The 18,684-nt window shown below is 43.8% G+C and overlaps 1 protein-coding gene across 1 annotated transcript; it reads left to right on the top strand.

The window, feature by feature from the left end:
* Positions 1-129: 129 nt before the first annotated feature.
* On the top strand, positions 130-18,412 carry GSR (glutathione-disulfide reductase). The gene is made up of 13 exons (XM_082204999.1): positions 130-354; positions 3,383-3,409; positions 5,901-5,989; positions 6,520-6,589; positions 7,433-7,580; positions 9,784-9,838; positions 11,702-11,801; positions 12,360-12,446; positions 14,090-14,251; positions 14,834-14,945; positions 16,519-16,650; positions 17,691-17,824; positions 18,082-18,412. The coding sequence occupies exons 1-13, from the start codon at positions 145-147 to the stop codon at positions 18,229-18,231; spliced, it is 1,476 nt and encodes a 491-aa protein (XP_082061125.1). The 5' UTR covers positions 130-144; the 3' UTR covers positions 18,232-18,412.
* The last annotated feature ends 272 nt before the right edge of the window (positions 18,413-18,684 follow it).

The raw sequence follows: 18,684 nt of genomic DNA, 5'->3' as shown, positions 1-18,684 counted from the left end.
TCCCTCAGGGGCTCCTTCCCTCGCTGAGGCGGCCTAACAGAGGCGCCTTCCAGCGCCGCGGCCTGGCCTGCCTGGCCCGCCTTCCCCGCCCGCCGGCGCCGCCTGCCTCGCCTCGCCCGCTGCGGGGGCAGGGCAGGAGGCGGGATGCGGTCTCCCCTGGCCGTGGCGGCCTTCCTCCTTCCTGCTAGTCGCGCTGCAGCCGCCGCCATGGCCCAGCTCCGCGCCTCCTCTTCGACGGCCTTCGACTACCTGGTGCTGGGAGGCGGCTCGGGCGGCCTGGCCAGCGCTCGGCGGGCGGCGGAGCTCGGCGCTCGGGTGGCCGTGGTGGAGAGAGGGCGGCTCGGCGGCACCTGCGTGAGTCCCGGGGCGGGAGGCGGGTGGCGGGCGCTTAGGAAACTTGGCCTGGAGGAAACACGGCGCCCGGGAAGATTGGGCGGCCCTCGGTGGCTTATGGTGGAGTTGGGAGTCCTGCCTTGCAGCGGGTTGGACTAGATGACCCTGGGACCCGGGGGGGGGGTCCCTTCCAACTCTGTGATTCCGTGAAACGCACTGCCAAGGGAGGTTGGGCGGCCGCCTGTCGTGCATAATCCAGCTGAGATGCTTGCATTGAAGCGGGTTGGGCTAGATGACCCTTGGAGCCCCTTCCAATTTTATTATTCTGTGAAACGCACTGCAAAGGGAGGTTGGGCGGCCGCCTGTCGTGCATAATCCAGCTGAGATTCTTGCATTGAAGCGGGTTGGGCTAGATGACCCTTGGAGCCCCTTCCAATTTTATTATTCTGTGAAACGCACTGCAAAGGGAGGTTGGGCAGCCGCCTGTCGTGCATAATCCAGCTGAGATGCTTGCATTGAAGCGGGTTGGGCTAGATGACCCTTGGAGCCCCTTCCAATTTTATTATTCTGTGAAACGCACTGCAAAGGGAGGTTGGGCGGCCGCCTGTCGTGCATAATCCAGCTGAGATGCTTGCATTGAAGCGGGTTGGGCTAGATGACCCTTGGAGCCCCTTCCAATTTTATTATTCTGTGAAACGCACTGCAAAGGGAGGTTGGGCGGCCGCCTGTCGTGCATAATCCAGCTGAGATTCTTGCATTGAAGCGGGTTGGGCTAGATGACCCTTGGAGCCCCTTCCAATTTTATTATTCTGTGAAACGCACTGCAAAGGGAGGTTGGGCAGCCGCCTGTCGTGCATAATCCAGCTGAGATGCTTGCATTGAAGCGGGTTGGGCTAGATGACCCTTGGAGCCCCTTCCAATTTTATTATTCTGTGAAACGCACTGCAAAGGGAGGTTGGGCAGCCGCCTGTCGTGTATAATTCAGCTGAGATGCTTGCATTGAAGCGGGTTGGGCTAGATGACCCTTGGAGCCCCTTCCAGCTCTACAAGCCTATGATTATAAGAAGCTGAACAGTGGTCCTTCTAGCTCAGTGTTGTCAACACAGACTGACAACGGGCTCTACAGGGTGTCTCCCAGCCCCTGCCTGGGGATTGAACCCTGGGACCTCCCTGTGTGCAAGCCAGGAGGGCATCTCTCAGGTGTTAATTGCCCCGCTCCCCACACTTAAGGATGACCAGGAGCACAGGAAAGTTGTAATAAGAACATTAATCTGTTTTCTGTTTTTTATTTCCTTATGCACACACACACACATGCAGACACACACACACTGAACTTTGAAGGAGGAACAGAGGAAATGTGTGCATGCATTTGATAGAGAGAGAAGGGTCTAGCTCTTTATGCAGAAATTGCAGCTTAAATTTTAGGATGTTCCATACGCCACCCCCAGTAGTTTTATGTTTCAAATGGCTCATTGGAGAGGAAACAAAAAACCTGAAACTTTGAATTACTGAAATAGTGCTTTCACTGTTTTCTGCATGCCAAGCATTATTTCCATGCCCCCAAAATGTGGTACACTTCACAAAGTTGTGCATCATCCTTGCAAAAGGACCACATGTCCATGGGCTTAGCTGGGGGGGGGCAGCTGCCCCCATCAAGTAAAACAACAGAAATAATTAACTAACTGATCAATCACGCTGGTTCTGCTCCCCCCCCCCCCCCCCAGTCCTGCCCTACCTAACAAAAATCCTGGCTACGCCTGTGTGACATGTCAGTTAGTGGTTAAAAAGTCCCGGGAAGACCAGGATAAAATCCCCCCCTCAGCTATGAAGCTCACAGGTGGACTGTGGACCAATCTCTGCCTCTCAGCCTAATCTACCTCACAGGGGGGTTGTGAGCATAAAAGGGAGGGGGGAGTCACGTATCTTTTTAAATCTTTGTTTTTATTAAATATTTTCTTGGGTTACAAAAGTACATTACAGTGTATCTACTTTCAGTTCACAGAGTCCTTTCTACAGATCAGTTTGATCTCCTTTTAGGAAAGCCATGATATAAATGTAATTTTTAATCATGTGTTTGTTGCCATCCTTTCTGGGTTCTTGATTTGTGAGGGCCAGGTTACCCAGTTGTCCGTGATGCAGGGTACATTTTAACCTTCTTGTAATATTTCCAAGTGTCACCATTTCTTTTTCCCAGTTGGAATGAATGGCTGTCACCATTTAATTGTATGGAAGCAGGCCCTGTCGGGTGACACCACAAAAAAGTGTGGTGCTGAACTTGCTCTCTTCCTCTGAGATCCTCTTCTGTTGAAAATCAAGTAATTGAGAATCATGTCTTGTTTCTTTCTGCCCCATTCTGAGTTCTGTTTCTTGGTCACACGACTGAATATAAGGGACCCATCATTGCACATCTGCTTTCAAGGAGCTTTCTACAGAACTTCAACAATGAAGGAGGCAATACCTCATATTTATTGTAGTCAAATCTTTGTGTCTGAAATGTATAGTCAACATTGTAACCAAAGATTTGGAAGCAATTAACTCATACAAAGACATGTATGTAACATGTTATGCAAGACAACAATAAACTCCAAATCTAAAATAGTTTTGTTAGTCAGCAATGCAATTCAATCTGATGCCGGAATCCAGTACTTCACATACATGATCTCAGTCACCCTTACAAGAGGCTAGGTCAAGTACCTTACAAGGAAGGTAGATCGCTTATAATCTCCATATTTATTAAATTCAGGTAAGGAAAATACTTCCTTCACACAGTCCATTGTTGAACTATGGGGTTTGCTACCTCAAAATGTAAGGATGCCCACCAGCTTAAATGGTTTTAAGAAGGGATTTGACAAATATATGGAGCATAAAAGATAGCAATGCCTACTACTCATGTTGACTGTATATTAGGGCAGGATGCCTCTGAACTACTGTAATAAATAAATAATAAAAAGCTATCCATAACAAATTATCTTGTAACCTGTTTGTGCATGTTTGCTAAATACTTGCTTAGTAGCGTTGGTGCTTGACACTGTTTATTTTTCGTTTTCAGGTGAATGTTGGATGTGTTCCTAAAAAGGTAAAAACAAACCGCTGAATGTGTCACTATCAATTTGTTTTGTTTTGTTTTATTTTTAAATTGTGTGAAGTGAAAACTCAGCAGCAGTAACAGCTAGAAATGGTTTTAAAATATATTCTTAGGCTCCTCATGTGTCAGATTGCTACCCAAGGAGACTGGTGTCTTCTAAATGCAGATGAACACAAGAAAATGGCCAGATCACTCAAAAAACACCTGCCTTTTTGCTTATGTGTGATTTTGTACGGGAGAGGCACTTGGCACAGTGTGGTCTGGCATTCTGCTTCTCTTCTAGAAGGAACTGTTATCAGAGTGCTATATTAACTCTCTCCCTGATGTTGATGCTGCTGAAAGTGCTGGGATGCAGCTCAGTTGCATTAAGGCTGCTGGGTTTCCATGGGCAGAAAGTAGGTGGACAGGAACCGCCAAGCCTCCTAGACTTGACTTTCTGAATGAATCTGTGCTGACCTTTCCTCAGTTGCTACACTGATACTCTCAGGGTGTTTCTACTTTTTCTTTGTCCCACCTTGGAGGAGGAGACATTTTTTCTTTTGTTTGCCCTGTAGAAAGATAAAAGAGCAAGCATGGCTTTCTGCATTTCCATCCTAGATTGTTTGAAGTAGGTTTTTTCCTATCCAACATGTATTTCCTATACAATCAGACCTCGGTTCCTGAAAGGCTCCGTTTTGGCTCCCGAACGCCGAAAACCTGGAAGTAAATGCTCCGATTTTCAAATGTTTTTCGGAAGCTGAACGTCCGACACGGCTTCCGCTTGAGTGCAGGAAGCTCTTGCAACCAAACGGAAGCTTCACTTCGTTTGTCAAACGTTTCGGAAGCCAAATGGGCTTCCGGAACAGATTACGTTCAACAACTGAGGTTTGACTGTAGTAAACTTAGCATTCTTATTTTCCATACTGAGTCTCAGCTTGATTGCATTGAGGGTAAAGCGTACTCTTCAAAGCAGAGATTTCAGGGCACAGTTCAACTTTTGCTGATACCTATACATATACAGTGGACACTCAGGTTGTGAACGTGATCCGTGTGGGATGCATGTTCACAACCCGCAACGTTTGCAACCCGCAGCGGCACGTCTGCACACGCGCAGGTTGCGATTCGGCGCTTCTGCACATGCGCAAAGCACAATTTAGCACTTCTGCGCATGTGTGACTGCCGAAACCCGGAAGTAACCCGTTCCAGTACTTCCAGGTTTCAGCGGTCCGTAACCTGCAAAAAAACAACCTGAAGCATCTGTAACCCGAGGTATGACTATTATTTATTTAGTTTTTCAAATTAAAATTTTACAATCGCAAACATACAACATATAACATACAACATAAAGACAAGATTCCAGATAATAAACTAAATGCTATCAGATGGCTGGGGGATGTTAGATGGCATGTAAAAGACACCATGTGTCTTTCCACTTCACTGGTTGTCCTACCAATTGTAGGGGTCCCAGAGGCTAGAGGTCTGCTAGACTTAAGCCTTGTAGATCACTCCAGGGACCCTTCCTTGGGGACTCCCCATCTATGTCAGGCGTGAGCTGTTGCAGAAAAAGAAAGCGGGAAAAAAGACAACTGTCTTTATACCCTTGGCCATTGTGAGCTGGTGTGGTTTTGTATACACCGGGGGGGGGGGGTCATCGCTTCGCTTCTCCGCTGTCTAATTTAGGATTGCTGTTACTCCTGCTAAGTGCCTAATTTCCCAAGGCTCTTCTGGCTGATCCGGTTCTGAAGGGTTGAGAAGTCAACATTGCAATGTATGAAGCAAGCGTCCTTTATTGTTAGAAAGAAAACGTCACTGGTTTTTCTCTTGCCTTCTCCGTGAACAGACTCAAATATGAACTTAAGAAATTGCATTGGCGTGTTTTGATGCACGCCTGATGCAATGATTCTCATTTGCGGAAAATAAAATGAAAAAGAAATCTTGGGATCATATTCGTTTCATAGAAAATTGAAGGCTGGTTTCTCCATCCGCTGCAGACAGTGGATGCTTCCAAGTAGCCACAGGGAGGCTGGCAAATTGGATCATGCCCTTTGCCTAGAAGCCATCCTTTGGGCAAAGCAGAGTTGTAAATGGCAGGTTAGGGGCTGTTGACTGAAGATACAGGTTTCCTGTCCCACTGCCTCTGGGGGTGAGTGGGAATCTTTCAGACTATTCTTGATTTAAAAAAAGCTGGCAGTTACCAGGAGAGGAACTGCTTTAGAGAAAGACTGAGTGAATTTAAAATTGAGTTTTTGAAGTATTTTGCAGACTACAGTACATGCCTAGTGGGTTACATTTGTCATGGTGGGTGGCAAGTTGTGTAGGCCTGATATATCTAAACCGCTGTCCCAGTGTAAAATCCTTTATGCATTATACCTCCCCCCCACAACATATCAAAATGTTTATTCACATTATCCTTAATTATACAATAAATAGCGGTGTTTGGTTTTTCATTTATTTTTAAATTAAACCCTGGATGTTCTCACTGCACCCTCCCCTCCCCAAACAGGTGATGTGGAACACTGCTGTCCACTCTGAATTCATCCATGATCATGCAGATTATGGTTTTGAAGTATCCGATGTGAAGTTTAACTGGCGGTAAGTCAGGTTAAAATTCCTTTCTGTGGAAATAAATGTGCACCATCAGACTAATGCGATGAGTGGGGTACAATCTACTAAGAGGTTCTGATATGCTTGCCCCACTGAACTGAGTGGAAGATGTGCAAAATATTTGGAGCATCATTAATAGTAGCTGAATGTACCCCATTCATCAGATTTCCTCCAATCTACTAGGAGGTATTTATATTCTTGTCCCATTGAAATGCACAAGGCTGTCTTTTGACAGCAAAGCAGCTCAGTCAATGGAGAAAAAAGTTTGAAGCTTTTAAAAACTGGCTCATCTTCTGGTTTTATTATTTTGGCTTTATAAACAGTTGGATATTGGCTTTATAAACAGTTCTGCCTACCCAATATACCTGCCTCTTGATTTTTTTGATGGGATGTAAATTCCTAAAGCAAATAATGAATGGGGATTTGAAAGGAGGGACAAGGTTAGGGTTTTTTTGAGCCATAGTTTTGCTAGTGCAAGAGAGAGATAATTTTGTCACACAAAACTTATTTTATTACAGAGTAATTAAGGAAAAGCGCGATGCTTATGTGAAACGACTGAATGATATCTATCAAAGTAATTTGAACAAGGTTTGTAAATGTTCCTGTTTTGCACCTCAACCGATCGTTAAGCCTCTTTCCTCCAGCTGCTAACGATGAGTTTCACAGTATAGAATCTAGAGGGCTCTGCTGGTTATCAGCTTATTCCTTTGAGACAACCATCCTTCGCTCTTGGAAATATATTCCTTTTAGTTTCAGAACACAGCACTTTTGTAAAATCTCTCTCACCAATCCGGAAATGCTTTAGGATTTTCAGCCCCGCCTCTGAGAATGTCTTAGCCCTATCCACATTGCTAATATATGTTGATTTTATATCAGTCTTTTTTTTCTATCTGTCATAGGTTCTCTAAGTAACCCTGGGAAGTATAGTTTGTATGCTGAGGGTACAAAGAATTATCCATTTGAGATCCTAATTCCCATAGAGAAGTTTGGATAGAGGAAGTAATGAATTTAAGTCTGTATTGTAAACATGCCCTTAATTCTACCTGCTCTATCAGTATAGAACAGGCTTCCTCAACCTCAGCCCTCCAGATGTTTTGAGACTACAATTCCCATCATCCCTGACCGCTCGTCCTGCTAGCTAGGGATCATGGGAGTTGTAGGCCAAAAACAGCTGGAGGGCCGAGGTTGAGGAAGCCTGGTATAGAGGTTTCTCTGAATTTATGGCAAAATATATAGGAGAGCTTTGGATAACCCAGACTTGTTCAATTATTTAAATTCCTGAGAGAATCAACAAATGAGAGAAATCGGCAAACACCAACCAGGTAGCACTGTGACAACATAGGGAATAGCTAAAAGGTCTTGTGAAATTCTTTATCTGGTCTTTGAATTGACGTATAGATTGACAGCTCATTTTCAACCTAATTTCATTAGTCCAATGTAGAAACTATTCGTGGTGATGCTTCGTTCACACCTGATGGCAAAGGCACGATTGAAGTGGATGGTAAAAAATACACAGCACCCCATATCCTGATTGCAACTGGTGGGCAGCCTTCAGTCCCCAGTGAAAGTGAGGTGCCAGGTAAGTCATTTACATGCCACATTTTTTGCAAGCATAATGGTTTCTCAAAGCATTTTAACTGTCAAAGCACAGTATCCCAATAATAACGATACATAATGTAAATTATGATATCACTACAATGTAACGCTAAAATTTCAGTGGTTGAAAGTTCATTTAACGTACATCAAAGTTTAAATGAGCATATAGTTCAGAAATAGAAATATCCAGTAACTTCACATCCAAAAATAGCCCAAAGCTAATGACATCATCATCATTATTGCCCTGTTCCTAGGGCTGGGTGATGTATCAATATATTGTCCGAAACAAAGTCCATATTGTGATATTGGTTTCGTATAATAATAATAATAATAATAATAATAATAATAATAATTTTTTATTTATACCCCGCCCTCAGATCCTGCAGGGCCCTGGTCTCATGAGACAGAGCGTTCCACCAAGTTGGGGCCAGTGCTGAAAAGGCCCTGGCTCTGGTTGAAGCCAATCTAACTTCCTTAGGGCCTGGGACCACTAGGGTGTTGTTATTTATGGACCTTGAGGCTCTCCGTGGGGCATACCAGGCGAGGCGGTCCCGTAGGTACGAGGGTCCTAGGCCGTGAAGGGCTTTAAAGGTCAAAAGCAGCACCTTAAATCTGACCCTGTACTCCACCGGGAGCCAGTGCAGCTTGTAAAGCACTGGATGAATATGCTACCATGGCAGAGACCCTGTGAGGAGCCTCGCTGCAGCATTATGGTATGGCAATATATTGTGACTCATGGTGTGTGTGCATGCGCTATGCAAAAATCACAATGTGCCAATGCCTCTACATAGCTCCATCCTTATTTCACAGATTGTGATACCGTATTTTTCACTCTATAGGACACACTTTTTCCCCTCCAAAAATTAAGGGGAAATGTGTGTGCGTCCTATGGAGCGAATGCAGGCTCCATGGCTTCAGCGAAAGCAACGCAAAGCCTCCAGAGAGCAGAGAGAGCTCTCCCTTCGTGCTCCGGAGGCTTTGTGTTGCTTTCGCTGAAGCCTGGAGAGCGAGAGGGGTCGGTGCACACCGACCCCTCTCACTCTCCAGGCTTCAGGGATAGCCGCCTAAAGCCTTTGGAGCGCAGCGGGAACTTGCCCTGTGCTCCAAAGGCTTCGGGTTCCTTTTGCTGAAGCCAGGAGAGCAAGACTATCTTGGCTTCAGCAGAGAGGGAGAGCTGCGCAGCGCCCCTTCAGCGAAGTGGGAGGAGAAATGGAAGGGGCTCCGTTTCTCCTGCCACTTCGCTGAAGGGGCGCTGAGCAGAGAGAGGGAGATTTTTTTTTTCTTGTTCTCCCCCTCTAAAACAAGGTGCGTCCTATGGTCGGGTGCGCCCTATAGAGCGAAAAATACGGGTATATTGATGTGTTATGATATTTTGCAGGTGATATATCACAAGATTGAAAAACAGATATCACCCTGCCCTGCTGTTCACCTCTACATAGTTCCATCCTTATTTCAGACATCGTGATACATCATTATATTGCGATATTTAGCTGGTGATACATCATGATGTTGAAAACCAGATATCACCCAGCCCTTCTTGTTACCTCCCCCCATTTTATTCTAAAAGGCAAGAATCTCATCAATACTTTACTTGGGAGCAGCTCCCATACGAAGGCTCCTTAGATGGAGGGTGAGCTAAAGCAAATGGAAATAGCTCTCTCTGTCCTGTGATTAGGAAAGATCTAAAAAAGCTGATATGACAGTTGAGCTTCTTGCTTCAAAAGATTAAGCAATAACTTTCTGTACTTTGTAACATTAATCCTTGGCAAACGCTGTTGCCCTCATCGCCTGTGCTGCTCGTTGTGTTTTGTTGATCTTTGGGGAATACGTGCATTTTTCAGGAATGTTCCTCCTCTCCCCCTCTCCCTGTCAATTATTAAGGGTCATAAATGTACATGGAGTAATTTTTGAAAAGTCCGGCAACCCCTGTCCCAAGGAACTTACAATTTCAGGATTGCTGCGGACATAATTGTGGGAGTGTATTCACCACATTTTTTAGATGTTTACCATCTTCGCCCCAGTTTAGGAGAAGCCTGTTTTTCCTGCTTGCAGTATTGAATTGCATTGTATGCAGCAGGTCTGCATTAGTGAACGAGCTGTAAGAAAAGTTGAATATTTGCATAGCTAAGATCTATTTTTACATAAGTGGACTTTGATATTCAGGGTAGTGTCTCATTGCTTTGCAGGGGCCAGCTTGGGAATTACTAGTGATGGTTTTTTTGACCTTGAAGAGCTGCCCAAGTAAGTTGCCAATCTAGGGTGTACCTGTTCTCAATTTCCACATCGTAATGGAGATTATTTGAGAAATAGAGCATGCTGGATGTGGGTTACTGTGTGATAGGCGGGGTGAGGTGGGGCTCATGTACATCCCTCAAATGTCTATAAATACCTTAAGTGCAGGAAAAAGGCTAGTGAGTTCCCCCATAGTGCTGTATTTACTGTTGCAAGTTGCAGAATTGCTAAAGATGCCCCATTTAGCATCTGGTCTGTCCTGATGCATATCCGGTATTAGTCTAGAGCTAGATTAGAGGCTTTGTTTCTTTTGTTGCCTGAGAAAAATCTGCGGGCAAAATCCAGACAAATTAAATCACTTGTAAACACAATTAATTTTAATGCAAGATGGCTTAAGTATGTACCCAACAGTGCATTATATGCTTTGTCTCTTCAGAAGTAAGTCCTATTGAATTAAGTGAGGCTTGCTTCCATTAGGGAAGTAGGTAGAAGTTTGCACCCAGTCTTCCATTGAAAGCAATGGGGTTTACAAGTGTATAACAGTGGCTGAATTGCACCTAAAGGAGGTTTACCTTACTGGCTGGCTTTATGTAGTACTAAAATTGGAGGTTGTAGAGTTCAGGCTCCTTCATGCAACAGTTGTTCTTTTCGATTGTCCCAGTCCTACTTTCTGGGTTGCATCTCAGAATAGCAAGAATCAGCACAAAGTCTCATGTCTGGCTTGTAAATAGATGTTTGACACATTGGTTTGGGGAGATACGTGAAACCTATAAAATTCTTGTTTAGGAGCAGTTGAATATCAGCGCAAAACATTCCTCCTCACCCCTTCTAATGACTTGTTTGTTCACACACACACATAGACACGGTTTGCTCTGTATTGGCATTGTTTGTTTTTTGAGAAAAGTTTAGCAGGCTTGTGGTGGTGTGGTTTGCAAATCAGTGCAGCAAAATGCTCAATTTGAGTCATTAAGTTAATTAAAATGAACCAAAGTTTCATATAATTATTTGGTCATTTATAAAGCGCACACAGCACGTAGCCAAATGTTTGCTAGTGCTTCTGCACTCATTGGCCAGAACTCTGGAAGATGGGAGGAGGTTTACTTGCATCTGAACACGTGTAGTTGCCCAGATGTCTATAGGAAACCCACAGATGAAACATGAGAGCGATAGCCCTCTCTTGCTGTTATTCCCCAGCGACAGGTCCCTAGTGGTAGGTCTCTGATCCTTGGAAGTAGCATATAGATTTCATGACTAGTAGCTATTGATAGCATAGTCCTCCCTCCATGCATTTGCCCAATTCCCTTTTAGGACCATCTAAGTGGATGACATAGGGACGCGGGTGGCACTGTGGGTTAAACCACAGAGCCTAGGACTTGCCGATCAGAAGGTCGGTGGTTCGAATCCCCGCAACGGGGTGAGCTCCTGTTGTTCGGTCCCAGCTCCTGCCAACCTAGCAGTTCAAAAGCACATCAAAGTGCAAGCAGATAAATAGGTACCGCTCCGGTGGGAAGGTAAACGGAGTTTCCATGTGCTGCTCTGGTTCGCCAGAAGCGGCTTAGTCATGCTGGCCACATGACCCGGAAGCTGTACACCGGCTCCCTCAGCCAATAAAGCGAGATGAGCACCGCAACCCCAGAGTCGGCCACGACTGGACCTAATGGTCAGGGGTCCCTTTACCTTTAACTTAAGGATGACTATCACTACATTTTGAGCAGCAGCTTCCATAGTTTTAACAGTCCGCTGAGTGAAGATCCTTACTGCCTCAGTATGAGGCACTCAGGCAAAGCATAGTTCAGGGTGCAGTAGAATATATTTCCAACAGGAACTTCATAGGGTGTGTGTGATATGGCTCAAAACCCATTATTCTTTCAGGCGCAGTGTTGTCGTCGGTGCTGGATACATAGCTGTGGAGATAGCTGGCATTCTTTCAGCCCTGGGTTCAAAGACATCCTTACTGATCCGTTATGGTGAGGTAAGGCACACTCACTTTTTCTTTGTCCTGACTGCTCTGCTGTGTATTGGCCAATGCAATAAAAAGCAAGGATGGGGTTCTGTTGTGCACGCTTTTAATTCCTTGCACTGATTGGCTGGGCAAGGAAGCACTGTTTTTTTGTTCAACATTTTGTTCAGCATCAACATTTCTTAAACTAGAGTTTCTGAACTCCATTCTTTTTTTAAAAAAGTAATTTTTATTTTGCTTTAAACATATACAGATAAATATAAACAACCAAATTTACAAAAGAAAAATCCTGAGGGTTTGGGGTGGAGAGGCTTAGAGAATTGTGGTTTTGTGAGTTGCCCTTGCTAGGTTTACAGCCTGCTGTTAGCCACTACTATTTATTAAATGCATTTATATATTGTTTTTCGCGTGGACCTCAAAGCGGTTTACAGGAATTTCTTATAAAAATGCAGTGATATGGAAATCACAAGCGTTCAGAAACAGCTGTAACTGCTACACTGGCTCTCTTGAATGAGTTATGTGGATATGCTGTGTGCCCTTACAGTCTTATTTAATGTTCTTCCTGGACAGGTGCTGAGAAACTTTGATTCAATGATCAGCTCAAACTGTACTCAGGAGCTGGAGCAAGGTGGTGTAGAAGTCTGGAAACGTTCTCAGGTATTATCTATTTACTGTATCACTTTCATCATCTGTGTGCCTATATTTAGGGGCAGCAATGTTTTGTTATTTTTGTTTTAACTATTTACTTGTGTTCTTCCTTTGTATTTTATCCTGTATAGCACCCTGAGATCTTGTGATGAAGTGCGGTGTATAAATCTAATTTAAAAATATAAAAAATCTGCATTTTTATTGTTTTTGTGGGGCTGAATGATTCTATCTTCTATCGGGGCAAAGTATGCAGGGATGTTCCCATCTTGTATTGCTATGTTGTTTGTTTTAACAGATTAATACCTTTTATTAAGCACCAGTTTATTAAGCACCAGTGCTTTAATTTCTTCTATGAGTGGTATTATTCTTAATGAGAGAAAGTAGCAAACATGTAACAAAATACTCCCCCACCCTCCTTTTCCTTCAACTTATTGCCCATGCGGCTTCTCTTATTGGTGTATTTATAGCTGCTTTTAATAGGGCTAGTAGCCAGATCATAAGCAGAAAAACAGAGCTCCTATTTATTGCACCTTGGTTGGTACATTTTGGGAAAGCTGCAGCTGTCCTTAAATCAAGGCTGAGTACCGATACCAGTCAGTCACACATTCTGTATGCAGAATGGTTGAATTCTGCAACTTGCATTAAATATATTATTTGAAGGTGGCATCTGTCTGTCTCGGGAGACAATGAAGAGCGCCTCCTGGGGTGAAATCAAATTGCTGGATAATCGCAGCGCCTGCTGTGGCCGCAGAAACCAGAAACTCGTAACTGCTGCCTCTAACATTGTTTCTGCTGCATTAGCAGCACCAAAGTGACTCTCTGTGGCACAGAGGTCCTGGGCTCTCTCCCCTAAAAACAAACAAGACACTGTTCAGAAAACACAGACAGGCCCTGTCCAATGGCCTTACATTTTTAATATAAAACTGGAAAAGGCCAAGAACAATTAGGGTAGGTTTTTCACATAACACTTTAAAAAACACATTATTTTGCATACCTTTCCCCATAGTACTTCTTTTGCATAATTTATTCTGCATGTTTGAAGCACAGGAGCAATGCAAGACACTCCAACCCCATCCTCCGATCACTGGAAAACATAATTGGCCATTGCTGCGACTTCTCAAGATTCCAGCAGCCCTTGTTGTTTTTCTTCAAATGAAATTGAGAGATCCCAAGGAAGCTGGTATCTGTACTGGTGCAACATAATTGTGTTTTTCTCTACAGAATTGTGGCAGGCACATAGCCATGCCTATAACTTGACATGTCAAATCTAATAAAGGTTTTTTTTAGATATTATAACAAATTGTGAAATAAATACAGTGGTACCTCTACTTATGCGCACCTCTGGTTACGTATCCTTCGGGATACGCATGCGGCAAACCCGGAAGTATTTTTCTGGGTGTTGCTGTGCACACGCAGAAGCACTCTACTGCACCGCGCACATGCGCAGAAAAGGCACCTCTGGTTGTGAAAACTTTGGGATCCGACTGGAGCTCCGTAACGGATCCCGTCCGCAACTGGAGGTACCACTGTAGAACAAATTTGAAGCAGGAAATCGGGTTGAGCCCTAAAATCCACCTTCCTTGCAGCTAGTATTTATGGCCGTTGTACGTACTGTTTTGCTCTTTGTCCTCAAGTCTCCTGTTTCTCAACAGGTCAAGTCGGTCACAAAGTCACCTTCAGGACTGCTGTCGGTAACTGTAACATCCTCTCCTCCAAGTCAGAAACCCACCTTTAAAACTATTGAGGACGTTGATTGTCTGTTATGGGCCATTGGTCGAAAGCCAAACACAGAGGGGCTAAATCTTGACCAGCAGGTGAGCAGGAATTATTTTATTTCTTTGAGACAATGTGGGATTTTGATACATTGCATATAGAATCTGGATTATATGAGCGTTGGCATCGTGTTGTGGTTATGAGTAGAGCTGCAGTATTTAGTTAGTTAAAAATTCATTTTGTTCAGTTAGAAAGCTGTTCTGATTAGCCTATTAAAAAGAATGAATAGAAATACTTATAAAAAAAGCAGACCACCATATATTAGGTAACAATTCCTCCACCCACCAGCAAATACTTTATGCAAACCTACATTTTTTTCATAGGATTATTGAGATAATACATGTAGAGCTCTGAACATAGTAAATGTCATTTAAATGTTATGGGAAAAATATCCCACATAGCTCCTGTCACTAAGCATACAGCTCATGCCTGACTCTGAAATGGCTCCGTGTGTTTTGTGTGCTGAGGCTACGTGGGAAGAAAAAGGCCTGCCTTCCCTTATTCACATAATTTTTCTGAAAAGTTACACAGCTTCGAAATAAGAGATGAATCACTGCTGTTTGTCTTGGATACTCTTTCCCCAGAATGTCGTGTTTGACTTAAACTATCCTTTCCATTTTTAGAATATTAAGGTAGATTCTATGGGTCACATTATTGTTGATGAGTTCCAAAATACCAGCAGAAAGGGGATCTACGCTGTTGGAGATGTATGTGGAAAAGCTCTTCTTACACCAGGTAACATTAGTATGCTGTTTTGCTCAAAAGACTTCTATAATGTTATGTGGGAACCTGTGCATGCTGCACCAAAGATAGCGTGGGAGAGAACTGGGAGGAAGACGGGGAATTAATCAAGTGGTTGCCTGGGGATCTTTTTCTGCTCATCAACTTCTCTGGGTGCTATACAGAATACTACTGCCTTTTGATCATAGTAAATCTACTGCATCAATAAGGTCTGGGTGTGACCTCTTAGCATCTCCCTTATCACTGATTTCTGAAACACTAGCAGAAAATTAAAGAATTGTGTGGCAATGTGACTTGTTAGAAGTCTATCAGGTTTGCCTTTAGATCTGCCACACCAAGTAAACAATACATAAGCTTTTTAGTTCCCTGTCATATGGAGAATAATTGATGCAAATTCTGGAGATGAGATGAAGTTCTAGGCCAGGGACAGGGAACCTTTGGCCCTCCAGATGTTGTTAGACTCCAGCTCCCATCAGCCCTAGCCAGCATGGACAATGGGCCTTGTAGTTCCGCAATGTATGGAGGATCAAGTGTTCCCCATTCCTGGCAAATTAAAAACTCACAAATCACTGGGTCTGGTCGTTCAGGCATATCAACACGTTCTTCAGGCATAACAAGCATGGGGAATAGGGGTAATCAAGGAGACTTTTTGTTAAAGTTCTTCAACAAAGACTCTTGAGTAGATGTAGCAATTGTGGGATAAGGCGAGATGCCCTCTTACAGATCAGTAACTGGTTAAAAATCAGAAAGCAAAGAGTAGGAATAAATGGGCAGTGCAATGGAGAGATGTAAATACAGGCAGCTCCGTTTACGCGTGTTCAATACATGTGCGACTGTGAATACGTGCATTGCGCTGAACCCAGAACTGACCTGGAAACGTCATAAAGACATCACTAATAGGGCGGGGACAGAAAGGGGTATCTGCAGGCTTTTTCAATGGGTTTCAATTATATGCAATTTCACCGATATTTGTGGTGCCTTGTGACGTAACCCCTGCGTAAATGGGGGGCTGTTTGTAGTTCCTGGGACGCAGGTGGCGCTGTGGGTTAAACCACAGAGCCTAGGACTTGCCAATCAGAAGGTTGGCGGTTCGAATCCCCGCAACGCGGTGAGCTCCCGTTGCTCGGTCCCTGTTCCTGCCAACCTAGCAGTTCAAAAGCACGTCAAAGTGCAAGTAGATAAATAGGTACCACTCCAGCGGGAAGGTAAACGGAGTTTCCGTGCACTGCTCTGGTTCGTCATGCTGGCCACATGACCCGGAAGCTGTACGCCTGCTCCCTTGGCCAATAAAGAGAGATGAGCGCCGCAACCCCAGAGTCGGCTGCGACTGGACCTAATGGTCAGGGGTCCCTTTACCTTTACTGTCTTTCTTCCATGCAGCTGCATCCACTGGATCACTTCATGTGTAAGCCTGCACTGGGGCAGATATCACATTTTATCATTGCTACCCTATGCCATGTGGGGGGGGGGGGGCTTGCCTGTACTGCATGCATCCCTTGGAGAGCGGCAATGGACACAGTTGCCTGCTACTATGCCAGGTGACATGCCTAAATTTCATCCTTAACAGTTGCAATAGCTGCTGGAAGGAAACTGGCACACAGGATTTTTGAGAGGAAAGAAGATTCAAAACTTGACTACACCAACATTCCTACCGTGGTCTTCAGTCACCCACCTATTGGAACGGTGGGACTAACAGAAGGTAGGATCTTAGGCCTTGTTGTCTTGCTAGTTCCTATGGCTCAGTGGGCAAAAGAATTGGCGCTGTAACCTTAAGCGTTTGTGACATGCGATACCATTTTATCCTTTGCTCTAGGACATTTTCTGCCAGTGGCTTGGCAAGGCTATATAAAGAACAAAAGGTTGTGCCTACGTAAACACATTGCAGATGCTAACTAGAATTTAGAAACTGGCTGCAGAATTGAATGCTTCACCCCCTCTCCCATTTCCCCTTGACTATGGTGGAGGATCCTCCTGAACTTCAGTGCAGAAGACATTTTCTTAATTTGTTCAAAGCATAAAAAACTGTATTAGTATGTAAAATTGGAACTGTTAAACTCTGAATGTGGAAGGTTTAAGAGTTGTGAGTTGCAAAATTGGCAGCCCAGGCCCTCTAAACCAGGATGGGGAACCTGAGGGCCTTCAGATATTGCATGGCCAGTGTTTAGAGATTATGGGAGCTGTTTGATTACAGGAGGGGGTCACCAATCTTTTTTTGGGCCAGTGGGCATGCCCTGCACATGGAGGAGGGGATGGAGCCTACACCAGCCACTGCATATTTCTGACAGAGAGACGCTCTTTGCAGATCTCATCTGTTCAAAACTGGAAGCGTGTCCATCTTGTCTTCCACCGAAATGTGGCCACGCTTGAGAGGTGGCTTCAATGTAGGAGATGCCAGCCAAGTGTGAATGGCAACTGAGTAGGAAAAAGTGTTGCACATTGTGATATTTATGAATAACTATTGTAGGTGCTATAGGAAGTATTGGTGGATGTCCACACACACACACACATCCCCCCCGCAGCCTACAACAGCTGGAGGGCTGCAGTTTCCTAATTCTTGCTTTATAACATCTGTATTTAGACACGTCAAATACTTTCAAAAACTTTATTATAGCAATTCAGACACATCTAGTCTGCCTTTTGGCTTTTAAAGCAAGGCAATTATTGCTGTGCTTTGTAGTTCCTCTTCCTTAACTATGTGGGCTATATGCTTATTTTTGTCTTACTGTTTGTCTGTTTCAGCGGAAGCCAGAACTACATATGGAAGCGAGAATGTGAAAACCTATACAACTTCTTTTATCCCAATGTATCATGCTGTAACAAAAAGGAAAACGAAGTGTGTAATGAAACTGGTGTGTGCAACTAAACAGGAGAAGGTGAGCAAAACGGGGAATAATAAAGATTCTGTGAGCAACTAGTCTGTTTATACTTATCTAGACACCACACATGGCTCTACTTTGTGCAGAACTGGCAAATGGAGCAATATTGGAGAAGGAGAACACTGCAAATATAAACCTATTTTTATTGATGAAGAAAGCTGGTTTGGGGAGTCAATGAGATGTCTAATTATAGTATTAAATCACCAATGCAAAACCAAAGCTTTAATTAACATGTTTGTTTGTTTGTTTTTAAGGTGGTAGGCCTTCATATGCAAGGGTTAGGATGTGATGAAATGCTTCAAGGCTTTGCTGTGGCTGTCAAAATGGGAGCAACAAAAGCAGATTTTGACCAGACAGTGGCCATCCACCCAACATCTTCTGAAGAACTTGTTACACTTCGTTGATTTTTTTTTAATAAGGTGCCTAGATGTAATCTTCACAGAATCATGTTCTCCCCTCTTAATTCAATACAAGATTAACTTGTCTTTTCTTACTGCAACTGAACTGTAAATGAAATCTTTGCCCATCTATCGACAGGCCCTGGAAAATGCAGCACTGGAATAAAGTTGCCTTAAATCATCTTAACATTGTGGGATGGAATTGTCATTCAATTCTTACAGAAGCTTTTTAAGTGATCATTTTGCAGTAAACGAAGTTGTGGAGGGAGAGTAAATGTTAGGGGAAAATACAACTTGCAAAAGAACTAAGTTTATAAAAGGTAACAGCTATAAGGAAAAATAGGCAGTGTCTTCACCCACACTTTGTTAAGTTAAATCTGGAATGTGAATTTGAGCTAATATAATTTTACGTAAACAGAACAAGTTAACATTTTACTTCATTATGAGGGATATAGCCAC

The sequence above is a fragment of the Podarcis vaucheri genome (genome assembly GCF_965113315.1).
Source record: "Podarcis vaucheri genome assembly, chromosome: 17".
NCBI classification, from domain to species: domain Eukaryota; kingdom Metazoa; phylum Chordata; class Lepidosauria; order Squamata; family Lacertidae; genus Podarcis; species Podarcis vaucheri.
Note: the sequence above shows the minus strand (reverse complement) of the source record. Positions and strands in the feature narration are given on the sequence as shown.